The sequence below is a fragment of the Schistocerca serialis genome, chromosome 3 (genome assembly GCF_023864345.2).
Source record: "Schistocerca serialis cubense isolate TAMUIC-IGC-003099 chromosome 3, iqSchSeri2.2, whole genome shotgun sequence".
NCBI lineage: Eukaryota > Metazoa > Arthropoda > Insecta > Orthoptera > Acrididae > Schistocerca > Schistocerca serialis.
In genome coordinates, this window is record NC_064640.1 from 411,206,781 (window position 1) to 411,225,352 (window position 18,572).

The window sequence follows — 18,572 nt, forward strand, 5'->3', positions numbered from 1 at the left end:
AAGATGTGATAGGATTAGAGCTTTGTAGAGGTGCAGAAGTGTACAGTGGTCTGCATCCCAGCTGGTGTTATTGAGACAGCAAAAGTATTAAGATGTGACTAGCACATTTGGTTAATGTGGTGAAGATGGGGAAACCACATCAACTGGAGATCGAAGACCAATCCCAAAAAACTATATAACTCCACCACATTGAGCATTTGGTCCTCGAGGCAGAGTTCAGGTTGGGGATGGACAGTACGATGATGACAGAAGTGTATGACTCATGTCTTGGCAGTGGAAAACTGGAAGCTGAACACGAGGGCCAAGGACTGCATCTTTCATATGGCACCACGCAGTCAGTGTTCAACACCCACAGTTGAGGAGCAACAGTAGATGCAAAAGTCAGGGCAAAGGGATAGGGCACTGAGGAATTCCCACTCACTGAACGGATCATTATAAGGTTCCAGGTGATGTGCAGTAAAAGGAATTCTCTCTATCCACTGTTTGAGGACACAAAATGCAGGCTGATAATTCTCAGATGCAGAAGTTCAAACATAATGAAGAGCAAAATGTTTGGCAAGAGCATCTGGATCAATGAATACATCACCATTCATAGAGATACCAGCTACACCTGTGGGTAATGGTGTCCACAGATATGTCAAATCTTCACCCAAACCTGTGAAGGAGTGGTATGTGATCCAATGGTAGCAACGTCCTGCTCCCAGCATTCTCGTTTCTGTCGTTTTACAAGGCACCACACCATTTAAAGGCAATGAGGTGCTCCATCAAAAGATCTCGCTTACGACGTTGGAGAGCCAGCCTGCGATCTCTAATGGCCATGGAGATTTTGGGAGTCCACCAAGGTAAAGGACTGTCAAGTCAGCTGCCAATCGAATGGCTTCAATCGTACTCTGGACAACCTCATCGATACCTCCATGTGGCAATATGTGAAGGGCAATGGCAGTAGTGAAAGTATCGTAATCAGCTTGGGAGGGACCCCATCTGGGTGGACATCCAGGCAACTGATGCCAAGGCAGAGTCAAAACGACTGGAAAATGATCACTGTCGCACTGGTTATCATGGCCTCTCCAATAGATGGACGGAAGACCTGAGTATGAGAATACCAGTATTCAATAGGCAAAGATTGAGCTCTGCGAGCAAGTTTTTGACAGCTTTACTGTGGCCAGTGGTCTTAGCTCCACCTCAGAAAGGGCTGCGGGCACTGAAGTCACCCAATATTAGGAAGGGTGGGGGTGGGGGGGGGGGGGGAGGGGGGAGACCTCAGAAAATGGTACAGTCAATGTGTTTTGGGACCCTTCATCAACAGGAAGGAGATACGCATAATAGATGGTAAATTCCAGAGATGTCTTCACACAAACGACCACGGACTCCATAGTTGTGTTGAGTGGGACATGTTTGCTGTGGATAGAGTCCAGAATGCAAGTGCAAACACCATCAGATACTCTTTCATAGTCAGTGTGGTTCTTAAAATAACCCCCATAGCTGCAGAGGGTAGTGGTCCACATTGCTGGGAAACAAGTTTCCAAGAGGTCGATGAAAATAAACAAGGGAAGTGCACAAAAGATGATGTAACTTAGCCAAGTGACAGGGAAAAAAACTGTTGCAATTTCACTAGAGGATCATGCTATCAATATCTTGGGGGAGGGGGTTGGGGGCATAAAGGGACCAAGGAGGCAGGTTATGCCTCAGTGCCACCTGCTGTCACTGGTTGTAAAGATACACCACCAATACACATTTGTTCTGAATCAGGGTGCATGGAGGGGTGGGAGTCCAGGGCTATAGGAAGCATCAAGAATGCTGCCTTGGATACAGAGATGGAACGGAGGCGGAACAGCAGCATGGAGGCCATAAGAATTTCCCTCTTTTTGGAAGGCTACTACTTCTTGTTCTTAGGCGATTTAGACTTCTGCGAGGGCTTGTCTGACCTAAATTATGGGGCAGACGAGGAACAAAAAGCCCTACGAAATGTAAACTGTGGCTCCTTCAGCAACTGACTGGCACCTAGTTGCAGGACAGGAGACTCCTGTTGAAGGAACATCCCGAGGGAACCCTTCATGTTAAGGGTTGCTGGAGGATAGTGTTGTTCTCCAGCCAGGGGTTGGGGACTGATGTCCCTAGTGGACAGGGAGTTGGTGCTCCCAAAGGGGATATGGGCAAAGTAGCAGGATGTGGACCCCCAACCACCACGGAAGTTGGTGTTGTCAGACAGCCCCGAGGGCTAGATGTAGAAGACACGAAGGGCGATGGCACAGTCACTAAAGTGGATGACATCGTCATAGCAGAAGCACACACCAGTATCATATCTGTAAGATGTAGGTGAACATATTTCTTCTTAGCATAGTGACCTGTGAGGCTGTCAAGGGTCTTGTATTGCTTGATTTTTCTTTTCGCATTTGAAAATGATGCAGCCTGGTGAACAGGAGGAATGGTGCTCCCCAAAGTTGACATAGATTTTTTTTTTTTTTTTTTTTTTTTTTTTTTTTTTTTTTTTTTTTTTTTTTTTTGAGGGGGTGGGGGGCACAAGGAGTATTCGGGTGCAACTGACAGCCAGAATCCCTACAGATGGCACTGGTGTTGCAACGCGAACACAAGTGTCCAAATCGATCGCATGCATTTGTAGTGCTGCATTGGTGGAGGAATATACAGCTTGACATCACAGCAATAAACTATACAGCTTGACCTTCTCAAGCAATGAGTCACCTTCAAAGGCCAAGATGAAGACACCAGTACTCATTCTGTTGTCTTTTAGTCTCCGCTGGACATTATGGACCTAATGCACATCTCAGTTGAAAATGATACCCAGTGCAATATTCAAACTTTTATTGGGGGGGGGGGGGGGGGGAGGTATAGTGACAGAATATCACTCAGCTTGTAACAAGCAGAACTAAGCCACTTTTAATTTTTGAAATTGCTGCCACTTGCCCAAACCTGTCCTCGGTATGTTCAACAAAGAACAATGGCTTTGTAACAAAAGAGGAATCCTCGTCCGTCCTAGAACAAACCAAGTTTTGGGGGAAGGGGGAGTATTTCTCGCTTTGCCTCTGAGCTCTATGTTCCTCTCATGGCTTAGCCAGAAAAGGGAAGCTAATATTTTGGAGTCCTACCCCTCCGCATTGTAATACAGCTTAAATTCAGAAGAGATTGGTGGGGCCATGTGACCACCAGCAGAAGGAAGTTTAATTCGCTTATGACCAAATCTTTTGCCACGGTGCTACCCACTCCGAGTGGAAACTCTCCCCATGGACATCACCCATCCACAGCAATGGTTATCTGGCCATTACACTGTTGCCCGGCATCCCCATGCTCCAGCCACATACATACGTGGGGAGTTTCCAGCTGAGACACCAACAGTCAGGGGTCAACCACCATGCAGATAACCAACCCCCCACCCCCTAACAGAATTGCTACCATGCTGGGTTTTGTGCATAGTACTGTTACAAGAAAGAAGGGTTCGAAGAGAGAAATGCACAAAGTTGGAACATATGCTGGGCTGGGTGACCATCCCTGCATGATCCACACTTCTGTAAAATTTAGAAAGGAAGTATCAAGTTAAACCAAACAAGTGGACCATATAATTGATAATGGAAAGGTGTAGAAAGCCTTAAAAAAAAAAAAAAAAAAAAACCACACACAATCAGCACCAAGAAGGCCATCCAATGGAAAATAGGGAGGAGAAAAGCACAATAGAAAGATAGACTTGCAGTATGGAAAAGGAAGTAGTGCTGCAATGGCTGGGGCCCCATGGTGGCCAGGCGTGTACTCAAATGAGATGTGAGCAACATGGATGATTGTACAAATGTGTGAACAGAAAGTCAAGTACTAATGCTGGAGGTCATATCGGTTGTATGTGTCAACTAGATATCTAGCCACACACAAATTCATACTTGTAGAAAATAACTTACTTCAGTAAGAATAACATGTTAGCATAAAGGGCTAAAGTAAGTAAGTGAGTGTGTGTGTGTGTGTGTGTGTGTGGGGGGGGGGGGGGGGGGGGGGGGGCGGCAGCTGTGTAATAAATAGTGTATAAGATATAAGGTATCTGTTAGGCTTCAGCAACTGTTGTTTGGTACTTTGTAACATTTATTATTTTACAGCTATGTTATAACCCCCTCCATGCCCTTTGTACTTACATGCTATTCTTACTTCAAGGAAGGGGGAACTTCTGTACAGCTCAATCTCTGGATTGCACACACAACTGATATGACCTCCTACATCTGTATTAATGGACATTCTGTTCACACAATTATACAGAAGGCTTAAAAATTACGTTGGTATATTGTGCATATAATCACAATCACTCTCAGTATTATTTTTAGTACTGGTTGCCTGTGCACATCTCTCCTCCCCCCCCCCCCCCCCCCCTTTGTGTTTTATACATTAGTAATTTAATTGTTATATGATTACATTACGAATATCTTTATGTTGTTTTGTTGTCCGGCAATTGACTGTGATTTTGCATACACTTCTAACTCTTATACTGATTTAAGACATCTCTTTCTTCAATACAGGAGTCAAGGAGGGCTTATGTACTGAACTACTTCAGGCTTTTGGTTGGTTTTGACTTCTTGTACTTTAGTACAGGAATGAATGAGGACTTATGCACTTTAATTTCATTACATTCATGTATTATTAGATACTTATTTTTTGTGACTTAACATGGAATTTTCAAGCCGTTCATTGCACCTATCAGGCATTTGGATTGTAGTACATTTCCAAGTAGGTGATACCTTAGTTGTGGTTTGTGCACAGATTTTTTCCTTTTGTGTTTGTATGGCACATATATATGTAAAGAATGTGTGTGCCTTATACATATATTAAAACGAACACTCAAATCTTTCCACACGAGCTCTGAATTCTCTTATTTATTTATTTTAAAAAAAGAGGCTTTGTTTTAATGACTGCCATCTCAATTCATGTATCATATCTGTGGCACACCCTCCCCTGTTTCGTGATAATACAAAATGAGCCCTTCTTTGAACTTTTTCGATTCCTCCATCAAATCCTATCTGACGTGGATCCCACACCACACAACAGTACTCCAGAAGATGGTTGACAAGTGTATTGTAAGCAATCCCTTTAGTAGATCTGTAACATTCTCTAAGTGTCTGCCAATAAATTGCAGTCTTTGGTTTGCATTCCACACAAAATTATCTATGTGATCATTCCAATTTAAGTTACGAATAACTATAATCCCTAAGTACTTAGTTAACTTTACAACTTCTAGATTTCTGTGATTTATTGTGTAACCGAAACTTAGTGGATTCCTTTAAATACTCATGTAGATGACTTTACCATTTTCATTATTTAGAGACAATTGCTACTTTTTTTGCACCACACAGATATCTTCTCTAAACCATTTTGATCATCTGAGGCTGTCTTTTAATGTTTTGTAAACAATCTAAGAGGGCTGATCAGATTGCCTCCTACATCTTTTATGTTGATCAGTAACAGCAGAGCACCTAAACATTTCATTGGGGAAAACCAGATATTACTTCTGTTTCACTCAATGACTTTCTGTAAATTACTATGAACTTTGACCTTTCTGACAGTATATCACGAATCCAGTCTCAAAACTGAGTTGATATTCTGTAGGCATGCAATTTGGTTAGAAGTTACCTCAGGAATTGTGTCAAAAATCTTCTGGAAATGTAAAAATATGGAGTCATTTGGATGTCAACTGTTGACAGCACTCACCACTTAATGACAATAATGAGCTAGTTGTGTTTCACAAGAACAATATTTTCTGAATCCGTGTTTGCTATTTGTCAATAAGTCCATCATTTAAAACTTCTGGGCTATTAGGCTGTGGCCCATGTATAAAACATTCTCGTAACATTTCCTCTCTGACTGCAGGAGACACCTTTGGACGTAAAATGGCGAACTGCAACTAGAACTCAAGGGAGTGTTGATTATATAGGCAGTGTACAGGCCACCAGAGTCTATCATGTGGCATCGGCTATGAGACTGTCGCTGGTATCGCCAACATTCTCGATTGAAGTAATCCATCATCATTCTTATGTTGCAATGTTGACATCCAAATTTTGTCTGCTTTAACACTCTCCTCTTTTCTGTTAAAATTATTATGGTGTGTATAAGTCTCAATAACCTCTATAGAAATACGCACATGATAATGCTATGTTTTCGATATGACATTCGTCTCAGTGAATTTTATTTCATGATCACCCTCTTGGTAAAGATGTTCTGTTATGGCACATTTACAGTATGTACTACGCAGCAATTTCTCATGTGTTCAAGACGGGTGTTAACAATTCTTTTTGTAGTACCAACTACAAGTAATTTTATATTCCTCAACAGTCCTGATTCTCTCCCTAGGGCAAAGTATTCTATCTATCTCCTTGTTAGAATAACCATTCTTCTTGAATGTCAGCTGTAGATGTTCAAGCTCATCTTCTAAGTCAGTCAGTTCACAAATTTTGTGCACCTTATCTACCAAGGTTTTAATCACCCCTCTTTTTTGTCTGGAGTGGTGGTTAGAATCTTTATACAGGTAATGGTCAGTACACATGGCTTTTCTGTATACTCTATGGCTCAACAGACCATCCCCGTGTTGATAACAGACACATCCAAGAAATTCAGATGGCCGTTATTCTCGTCTTCATAGTAAATTGTATTTTTGGACTGACACTGTTGAGATGTACTAGGAAGACAGCAAATTCCTCTGACCCACATGTCCATACTGTGAAAGTATCATCGACATAGCATTACCACCAGGCTGGTCTTTTTCTGGCAGTGTGCAATGCCTGTTGTTCAAAGTTCTCGATAAACAAATTGGCAACAGCTCGACTAAGAGGACTCCCCACAGCCATCCTATCAATCTGTCTGTAAAATATCATTATTGTATTGAAAATAGGTCATGGTGAGGCAGTGTCTGAATAACTCCACAATATCCGCTGGAAAATCATCATCTATACATAAGATAGCTTTGTTTACTGGAACTGTGTTAAATAATGACACACCATCATAACAAACAAGGCTATCACCTTGTCCCACATGCATTTCCTTTAATTTGTCAATGAAATGATATAAATTTTTAATGTGATTATCTGTTTCCCCAACGAAAAGTTGCAGCAATGAGGCAAGGTGTCTAGCTAACTCATGGATGGGAGACTCTATAGCATTCACAATATGCAATCTTTGTAGTCAGATCCTTCCGATTTTTTTTTAAAATTGGTGAGATCCAAAACATTATTGATTTTTTCATGATAGTTCTCACATGTCTGCAGAGCGATAATGTTTTTATCTGCAGTGATATGCCCCAGGGCCCCCTTTTGTGCATGTGACAAATTACTGTGAGGTTGGTTACATGAACATAAAATTCTAGCTGTTTTCATCCTAATTATATCAGCTGACTGCTGTGGAAGCTGACAAGAGTAATGCCATGGTCCATGAGAGGATTATCATGAAAAGGTATTGAATTTAATTGATGAAAGGAGAAAATATAAAAATGCAGAAAATGAAGCAGGAATATGAAGTATAGATGTCTAAAAAATGAGTTAGAAAGTTCAAAATGGCTAAGTAGAAACGATTTGATTGCTAATAGTAAACTGCAGGAGCGTCTATAGAAAGGTCTCAGAACTGCTCTCATTAATAAATGGTCACAATGCCCATATAGTACTAGGGACAGAAAGTTGGCTGAAACCAGATGTAAACAGTAATGAAATCCTAAACTCAGATTGGAATGTATACTGCAGAGACAGGCTGGACAGTGAAGGGGAAGGCGTGCTTATAGCAATAAGAAGTGCAATAGTATCGAAGGAAATTGACGGAGATCCGAAATGTGAAATAATTTGGGTGAAGGTCACGGTTAAAGCAGGTTCAGACATGGTAATTGGATGTCTCTATAGGCCCCCTGGCTCAGCAGCTGCTGTGGCTGAGCACCTGAAGGATAATTTGGAAAATATTTTCGAGTAGATTTCCCCACCATATTATAGTTCTGGGTGGAGATTTTAATTTGCCAGATATAGACTGGGAGACCCAAACGTTCGTAACGGGTGGCAGGGACAAAGAATCCAGTGAAATTTTTTTAAGTGCTTTATCTGAAAACTACCTTGAGCAGTTAAACAGAGAACCGACTCGTGGCGATAACATATTAGACCTTCTGGCGACAAACAGACCCGAACTATTTGAAACAGTTAACGCAGAACAGGGAATCAGCGATCATAAAGCGGTTACTGCATCGATGATTTCAGCCGTAAATAGAGATATTAAAAAAGGTAGGAAGATTTTCTGTTTAGCAAAAGTGACAAAAAGCAGATTACAGAGTACCTGACAGCTCAACACAAAAGTTTTGTCTCAAGTACAGATAGTGTTGAGGACCAGTGGACATAGTTAAAATCCATCGTACAATATGCGTTAGATGAGTATGTGCCAAGCAAGATCGTAAGAGATGGAAAAGAACCACCGTGGTACAACAACCGAGTTAGAAAACGGCTGCGGAAGCAAAGGGAACTTCACAGCAAACATAAACATAGCCAAAGCCTTGCAGACAAACAAAAATTACGCGAAGCGAAATGTAGTGAGAGGAGGGCTATGCGAGAGGCGTTCAATGAATTCGAAAGTAAAGTTCTATGTACTGATTTGGCAGAAAATCCTAAGAAATTTTGGTCTTATGTCAAAGCGGTAGGTGGGTCAAAACAAAATGTCCAGACGCACTGTGACCAAAATGGTACTGAAACAGAGGATGACAGACTAAAGGCCGAAATACTAAATGTCTTTTTCCAAAGCTGTTTCACAGAGGAAGACTGCACTGTAGTTCCTTCTCTAGATTGTCGTACAGATGACAAAATTGTAGATATCGAAATAGACAACAGAGGGATGGAGAAACAATTAAAATCGCTCAAATAAGGAAAGGCTGCTGGACCTGATGGGATACCAGTTCGATTTTACACAGAGTACGCGAAGGAACTTGCCCCCCTTCTTGCAGCGGTGTACCGTAGGTCTCTAAAACAGCGTAGCACTCCAAAGGATTGGAAAAGGGCATAGGTCATCCCAGTTTTCAAGAAGGGACGTCGAACAGAGACCTATATCTCTAACGTTGATCAGTTGTAGAATTTTGGAACACGTATTATGTTCGAGTATAATGACTTTTCTGGAGACTAGAAATCTACTCTGTAGGAATCAGCATGGGTTTCGAAAAAGACGGTCATGTGAAGCCCAGCTCGTGCTATTCGTCCACGAGACTCAGAGGGCCATAGACACAGGTTCACAGGTAGATGCCATGTTTCTTGACTACCACAAGGCGTTCGATACAGTTCCCCACAGTCGTTTAATGAACAAAGTAAGAGCATATGGACTATCAGACCAATTGTGTGATTGGAGTGAAGAGTTCCTAGATAACAGAACGCAGCATGTCATTCTCAATGGAGAGAAGTCTTCTGAAGTAAGAGTGATTTCAGGTGTGCCGCAGGGGAGTGTCATAGGACCATTGCTACTCACAATATACATAAATGACCTTGTGGATGACATCGGAAGTTCACTGAGGCTTTTTGTAGATGATGCTGTGGTGTATCGAGAGGTTGTAACAATCGAAAATTGTACTGAAATGCAGGAGGATCTGCAGCAAATTGACACATGGTGCAGGGAATGGCAATTGAATCTCAATGTAGACAAGTGTAATGTGCTGTGAATACATAGAAAGATAGATCCCTTATGATTTAGCTACAAAATAGCAGGTCGGCAACTGGAAGCAGTTAATTCCATAAATTATCTGGGAGTACGCATTAGGAGTGATTTAAAATGGAATGATCATATAAAGTTGATCGTTGGTAAAGCAGATGCCAGACTGAGATTCATTGGAAGAATCCTAAGGAAATGCAATCCGAAAACAAAGGAAGTAGGTTACAGTACACTTGTTTGCCCACTGCTTGAATACTGCTCAGCAGTGTGGGATCCGTACCAGATAGGGTTGATAGAAGAGAGAGAGAAGATCCAACGGAGAGCAGCGCGCTTCGTTACAGGATCATTTAGTAATCGCGAAAGCGTTACGGAGATGATAGATAAACTCCAGTGGAAGACTCTGTAGGAGAGACGCTCAGTAGCTCGGTACGGGCTTTTGTCAAAGTTTCGAGAACATACCTTCACCGAAGAGTCAAGCAGTATATTGCTCCCTCCTACATATATCTCGCGAAGAGACCATGAGGATAAAATCAGAGAGATTAGAGCCCACACAGAAGCATACCGACAATCCTTCTTTCCACAAACAATACGAGACTGGAATAGAAGGGAGAACCGATAGAGGTACTCAAGGTACCCTCCGCCACACACCGTCAGGTGGCTTGCGGAGTATGGATGTGGATGTGGATGTGGATGTGGATGTAGATGTAGAAATAAAAGGCTTTAAAAGGCATGGATGACAATAGGAAAGATACAAGAAACTATAAGAGACCTTTTGAGGAAAGAGAACAGCTGTATGAATATCAACAGCTCAGATGGCAAACCAATTACTAACCAAAGAAGGGAAAGCTGAAAGGTCTAAGAAATATGTAGAAAGGCTCTATAAGGGAAATGAACTAAAGGCAATATTATAGAAAGAGAAGAGGAAGTAAATGGAGATGAGGTATGAGACATGACACAGTGGGAAGAATGTGACAGAGAACTGAATGATTTAAGTCAAATCAAGGGCCCTGAAGCAGGTGACATTCCTCCATAATTACTGAGATCCTTAGAAGAGCCGGCCATGACAAAACTATTTTATTTGGTGTACAAGATATATGAGACAGCCAAAATACCTCAGCCTAAAAGAATGATTTTATACTTCCAATTCCAAAAAAGGCTGGCGTTGGCCGGTGTGAATAACAGAGAACAATCATTTTGTTAAGTCATGGTTGCAAAATACTGACATGAGTTATTTACAGAAGAATGGAAAAAATGGTATAAGAATACCTTGAGGAAAGCCCAAATTGTATTCTGGATTAATTTCAGACTATGTTAGGCAATACTGGCCCTATGACATATCTTAGAAGATGGGTTTAAGAGAGGCAAACTCTATGTTTATAGCAATTGTAGGATTAGAGAAAGCTACTAACGATGTCGACTGGAATGCACTCTTTGAAATCCTGAAGGTAGCAGGGATAAAATATAGGGAGCAAACAGTCATCCAAAACCTACAAACTGCACAAACAAGATGGAATTATCAGATTTGAAGGACTTTAAAGTGAAGCAGTAGTTGAGAAGGGTAGTAGCCAGTCCCCGACGTTTTTCTAAAGGTTGTTAAGAAATTCCTGTTACAAAATTCTAGGACTTGTAGAGAGGAATGAGTACATAATATTTTGAATAGGAATCCATGTCCAGAAATGCACCTTTCCTGCTCTGCTACAGTTTAATTCATATGTTTAACTCATCCACTTCGGCTTGAGCAACTGAATTAGACGTGATGCAGTATAATTATCATGTAACAATTCAAAAAGAAAGATAATAAAACATCCATTTATCACCTAAGCACATTGGCTTGTATTAACTCTTAAACACTGTGTGTTTACATTATTCCCAAAACAAAAAAGTACCTAGCATACTATATGTACAGAATAGTACTGATCCATTACGATAGTGGCTTGATGTGGCGACCACCAACACTGTTGCAGACACTGTAACTAGGAAGCATGTTCTGCTGCACTCTCTCCATCCCACCTGAAGTCTCTTCAGTTTCAATTGCAGTGTCCAGAACTCGTGACAGCAGATCTTCCTGCGTCTCTACAGGAGTCTCATAAATTAAACATTGCGTATGACCTCACAAGAAGCAGTCCACAGGAATTAAATTTGGTGATAGCAGCGGCCATGCGCTTGCACCACGTTGGCCTATCCATCTTTCATCTTGTAGTCAGTTGAGATGTCTCTGAAGTGCACATGAGAAGTGAGGTGGAGCACCATCATGCTGAAACAACATTTCCTGATGGACATTCAGCTGCCAAGAATGGGTCCAATATGTTTAGTAGGAAGATCAATTATGCAGCACCGGTTACCTTGAGTGGAAGCAGACGTGGACATGTTACACATCCGAATTGAAACCACCGTAGAACGGTAATCGGAGATTTCTGGACATAGGATCCTATTAAAAAATATTGGGCACTCACTCCTCTCTACACATCATAGAAGTTTGTAATTGGAATTTCCAAACACCCCGTATACCCACATTCAGCAAGCAGTAAAGATAACCAAGGAGAAGTTTGGAAGGAGCTTAAAATTCAGGGAGGAGAAATTAAACCAGTGAGGTTTGGTGATGATATAATAATTCTGTCAGAGACACAGCAGCTGAATAGAATGGATAGTGTCTTGGAAAGATACACAAGATGAATACCAGTCAAAGCAAAACAAGGGTAATGGAATGTATACCTGGATCGTTCACTGCTGTCGTATCGCTCTGCTATCTCAAGTGCCAGTTGCCACAATTACTTGCAGACATCACTTTCTGCTGGTAACATAACAACTGATTTGTTTTTATTGTTCACATTCTGTGAATGGCATATTTGTTTTACATGGCATAATGTCCTACATTAGTTGCAAACATGTGCAAAAAAGTAACAAAGGCAATTATCACAGTGCTAAGGAAATCCAATGCCGTATGACGATGGGCAGTATGTGTGTGCAGATGAGTCTGGACCAGCATCATCACTCCTGTCATGCTCTAGTGTCAGTCACTTTTCTTATGTTGATTAGGTACAGTCGAATTAAATCATATAATACTGAATGAATTAAATTAGGAAATAGAGACAATGAAAGTAGTAAATGAGATTAGCTATTTGGGCAGCAAAATAACAGATGAGAAAAGTAAAAAGGCTATATAATATGCAGAGTGCCAATAACAAGAAAAATATTTCTCAAAAAGAGAAATTTGTTGGCATCAAATATAAATTTATGTGTTAGCAACCAGTTTCTGCAAGTGTTAGTCTGGAGGGTGGTAGCTTTGTACAGAAGTGAAATAGAGATAAGTTCAGACAACAAGAGAACAAAAAGCTTACAATATGTGGTACTACAGAAGAATGTTTACAGATTACATGTATAGATCAAATAACACTGAGGTACTGATTCAATATGGAGAAAAAGAACTTAATGACACAAACTTAAGGAAGGAATTGTTTGATAAGGCACATCCTGAGGCAATCAGCTGGTCAAGACCGACTTCATCTAGCATTAGTGACATCCGCCACAACTGTTCTAAAATCAAAGCACTGAAAACAATATTGATGCCAGAGCTGAGAAATAATTTAAGGAGAATTAAAAGTATATGGGTCAGAGCAGATAAATGGTCCCCAAAGGCTCACCTGTAGGGAGAGAAACTCCACCTCCAACTGACCCTCTGCCAACCTGATTAAGGATAAACACAGTTACAAACTAAAAAGTAACTTCTAGCTGGATGATTTCTAATAGTAAAAGTGAGAGGCTAGAAATGTAACGAATATCAGTTGGACTGACAATAATAAAACAAATTGAGAGAAATAATCAGGTCAGTAAGTGGGTGAAGCCAGGGGAGTAGCTCCCTCCCACAACTGCTCCACCCCTGATCTGTTGTAGTCAAAGTTTTACAGAGGGGAACAGCACCCACTATTCATTAGAGTGCTACCCCTAAAACAGAAAATATGGTGCACCAGACAAAGGTGGCAAACTTCATCTAAAAGCAATTAAAACGGAGGAAAAGAGCGATGACAGAGACAGCTGGCAAGAGTGTTAGGGTCAAGGGACCCCAGATCCAGCATGCGCAGGGAGACGCCGCAAGGGTGCACATTCTAAGTAAGTTAGACGGAAGTCCCAGCAGAGGCACATTACAACTGGTAGTCCCACCTGAGGGTGAGAGTGTTGATACTTCTAGTATGCTAAAAGAATATGTTACGGTAGATGATTAGGAAAATGTCAGATGGCATTTTGGCAAGAAAACTGTCTATGGGACTAGTTCAGAAAGTGCCAGTGGCCAGTCTTATTGTACAATGATAGACTGGAGTCATACATTTTCAAAGCTGGAAGTACTGCTAGTCATTAATCTAGTGAACATTGTCCAATCGGGATGAGACCAGGGCCCAGTAAATATGGAGCAGAGTAGTGCAAGCCCACACCTTGAGGTGTGAATAAGGAAGCAATGAGCATTAAGCTTTCACATGCACCTAGTTCTTAGTTAATGAATAGGAGGCAAGCACATCAATTTTTTATCAAGCAGGAATCCCAAAAATCAGGACTGAGCAGCAATGTCCAAGCACTGGGTATTCAAGTAGAGTTCTGGATCAGGATGGACAGTTGTACAACAACGGAAATGCACAACTCACGTTTCCATGGGTGAGAACTGGAGTCCCTGGGGGAGGGTCCAGGTAGAGTCCCTTCCGATGACAGCTTGGATCTGGCATTTGGTCAAGGCTTTGAAGGACTTTAAAGGGAAGCAGTAGTTGAGAAGAGTAGTAGCCAGTCCCCGATGTTTTTCCTACAGGGCGTTAAGAAATTCCTGTTACAAAGTACAGCTATACCAAATGCAAAAGCCATTGACATAAGAGTGCAGGGGAGATGAGTGGTCAGATGGAAGTCACTAGCCCGTTGGTGGTGGTGAAGAGTGTACGACTCAGAACAGAGCTCTGTGGGGTGATGTGTTCTTGGACCTATGAGGAACTGAGTGATGTACCAATTCCAACCTGACAACAACCAATGAGGTACAAACAGACGATTTAAAATTGCTACAGGAATTGTCGAAAGCTCCAGTAATGGAGGGTAATCAAAATGTAAGGGCACCAAGTAATGTTGTATGACCTACATTAGTAAATATAGAAAACTGTAATGAGGCATTAGCTTTCAAAATCAATCTGATTGCCATTTCCAACCCAACAAGATGTTCACTTGTGGATTGTTAACAGACATGGAGTTTTTGCCTACTTTAACTCTCAAGTGGGTGTGGTGTTTTTTATAACACGAGTACTTTGTACAAATGTAAAGAATAACTTTCTTTATGTTATCAAGCTAAGTATATATGGGCAAAATCACAGTTTAATCTTAATTAATTAAACAATGATAAAATAAACTCACATCATATGAGCTAAATCACTGTTTAATTAAACTATAATAAACTAAACTTTCATTATATCACTCTGTTACCATGTAAAAGTGTTACACCACAGTAGTGACCCATTCGAAGCATTAAACAGAGCAACTGCATCAGATCCCAGCCATTTGCTTTTTTGATTGATAATTATCTTGTAGGCAACTTCGTCATTGTGGGATTGTGGAACTAGCTTGGGATATAGGTCGTTTTCTTACACATATTGTAAATTTTTTCTCACCCGGCTTGTCGTTTATTGTATATCACTGCTGCTCCCTTGCATGTATGATAGCTCAACTTAGCACTGTGTTAGCTGAAGCAATAATGGCACACGCGCGCGCACACACACACACACACACACACAGACACACACACACACACACACACACACACACACACACACACACACACACGTATGTGCATTTCAGCCCTGGAGTTTCGCATGCACCTCATCGCATGCATCTCATTTAATGCGAATTAAATAATGTACTCCATACCGTAAGTACATACAAAATTAATCCAGACTCAAAGAATTGTCAATGTATCAGAAAAAGAGTAGTTGGGATTGTAGGGATGTGGCATACACGCAAGGATGTGGTGTCACCGCCAGACACCACACTTGCTAGGTGGTAGCCTTTAAATCGGCTGTGGTCCGGTAGTATACGTCGGACACACGTGTCGCCACTGTCAGTGATTGCAGACCGAGCGCCACCATACGGCAGGTCTAGAGAGACATACTAGCACTCGCCCCAGTTGTACAGCCGACGTTGCTAGGAATGGTTCATTGACAACTACACTCTCATTTGCCGAGACGATAGTTAGCATAGCCTTCAGCTATGTCTTTTGCTACGACCTAGCAAGGCGCCATAGCATTTGATATTATTTTATATGGTGGTTATAACATGTACCGTCAAGAGAGATGTTCTACAATTGTGGATTAAAGTTAAGTATTACATCAACTACGTACTTTATTTGCTACTATTAATTCCTTTAACTGTTCCAGACCTCACGCCAATCTGCGTGAGCTCAACGCGTGCCCTTCGGCTTCCTCTCATTGTGACTTGGCTGTCTTGCCAAGTCACAACAAAGGACCCAACAGCACCAGAAGAATAGGGCTTGTGAAATTGTAGCAAATAGTCTGTTATTCTAATTTCAACACTGTTCTTATCATTGTCTACAGTCCGATTTGATACAACTCTCCATGCTGGTCTGTCCTATGCAAGCCTCTCCATCTCTCCATAACTACTGCAACGTACATCCATTTGAATCTGCTTACTGTAACTGATAATTGGTTTACCTCTACTATTTAACCCCCCCCCCCCCCCCCCCCTGCCTCACAGATGCCTTCCCTTTCTCGCATACCGCCAGAATCGAGTTGAATGCTCAGTTTAATTAACAGCTTTATCTTTTGGAGGGGGGGAAAAAAACTAACTAACTAACTAACGACTGGAAGATAACCTGGTAAAGAAGTCTTAGATAATATACTATTCTGTGCCAGTTTCTCCCCAGTTTATCATGCCATCAGATGCAAAGACTTAGCAAGCAAAACTTTTAATACTGTAGTGATATCTTGCATAAAACAAAATATTGGATAAATGTTAAGTGCTCTAATAATATAAAATTAATTAAGTATGAATAGTGCATTTATTAAATAATTACCTCCGACAATCCTCGTTCTGTTGTATCGCGTGGGCCAAACATTGGCATATTTACGTCAGAGGTGAACATTCCTGTGAGGGAGTTATCAGGCCTTGTGTAAGTGGTCTGCTGCTGGCCTGAAGCTGAGTAGGTTGGTTGCTGATGGCCACTGGTAGTGTAGCTGGCTTGTTGCTGCCCAGTGCCACCAACCAGTTTGTGATGCAGATTTACCTCCACAGATGAACTAGGTGAGCTCATACTCCATAAGTGGCTGCCATATCCAGTGTCTGTTTTCCCAGAACCTTCATTTCCAAGATTTAGTGGTAACTGTTGTGATGGTGGCCTTCCGTATCCGAGAGGACTGTACTGTATGGCTGTACTGTCATCTCCAGGAGGATGTGAGACTGATCTGTTTCCCGAGGCCGTATCCATCTTCCACCAAGTTGTCAATGGAGAAGCAGGTGTAACATCTTCCTTCCACCAGTTTACAGGTGTCTGTGGAACATGAGCCAGAGTGTAACCTGGAGGTGGCCGTACTTTCCCCAATTGATCAGGAAAATTTCTAGAGCCAGAATGTGGATGTGCAAAATTTACACTTGGAGACTGAAATGCACTATGCTCACTTCCTATGGCTGCGGGAATGTGGAGCTGACTAGAATCGACACTGGAAACATTTGTGAAGTCTGGTTTCGTATTCACATCTGGCCCGGTATACACACTTTTATTAATTTCCATAGAGTACTGTGATTGTGGTATTTTCTGCATTTCTGTTCCGAGAGCATTTCCCGACGAATACAGTTGTGGGCTCGACACATTACTGTCTGATGTATTGCGTAATTCTTGTATGTCGGGCAACTTAAATAATGGAGTTTTCAATATATCTTGTGAAAAGCTCCCGACTCCTCCGAAGACCTGTGTTCCCGGCAATTCTGTTCTGGTTTGGGAGGTCGGTGCCACAGGGCCACGCACATCTCGAGGTGGCGGTGGCTGCATAGCATTTTTGTTATAAATCCATGTAGACGTTTCTGCAATAGGTTGTTTAGCTGTTTCTTGCTGGACTACTGCAGAGTATGTAATAGGCTTCTCTTTTATGTTAGCTACAGGATATGTGCTGCTAGTTTTATTGTCGGTTCCCTGGGTGACATATGGTGATGCCTTCTCCTGAACAGCTGGAGAGGACAATGGACTGTTTTTATCCTGTTGTACCTGAGAAGAAAATGCGCCCTTATACGCCAAACCTCTATTCTGGAACACCTGGGCAGCAAATGACAAAATTTTTTCATCAGTGAACGTTACACTCTTCTTCTGTGAATTTTGGGCAGGCACTGTAAAGCTCTTTTCTTGTGGAGTGGGTGAACCAAATGAGGTTGACCCCAAAAATGCACTCCCAGCGACTGTATCCTGCCCCATTTTGATCAGTGGTGCTGCATTCTTATCCTGAAAGTTGATGGCAGGTGAATGAACTTTATCGGGAACATTTAGCTTCTCCTTCTGTATCTGTGTATTTTCTTGACTACCATGAAGGGTGAATGTAACATTTTTTCCTACAGAATCTGAAGCATTTGCAGATTTATTCTTATCATTACTAGTATGTACTGCAATACTTATGGTTTTGTTTGGTGTCTGCTGTGCAATTTGCTTTTCCTGGGATCCTTTTATCTGTTTATTCTGGGTTTTCTTTTCTGAGTCTGACCCAACTGGTGTAGGTGTTTTAAAAGTGACCTGCAAAGAAAGATATTTATTACATACAGAAAAAACAAAAGAAATTGGACATTTTAGTCTGACAATGGAAAATCCTGGAATAAAGACAATATTATGAAAATGACAGATTGCTACTCACCACACAGTGCAGATTTTTGGGCTGCAGGCAGACACAACAAAAAGACTGTCAAAAAAATTACCCTTG

The 18,572-nt window shown here is 41.5% G+C and overlaps 1 protein-coding gene across 1 annotated transcript in view; it reads right to left on the reverse strand.

Annotated features, from left to right (window-relative positions):
• Positions 1-18,572, reverse strand: part of LOC126470278 (nonsense-mediated mRNA decay factor SMG7-like) — a 212,297-nt gene that overhangs the window by 12,580 nt on the left and 181,145 nt on the right. The window contains exon 19 of the mRNA XM_050098027.1: positions 16,688-18,388. Coding sequence (XP_049953984.1) covers positions 16,688-18,388 — 1,701 coding nt within the window. The remainder of the gene's footprint in view (positions 1-16,687; positions 18,389-18,572) is intronic.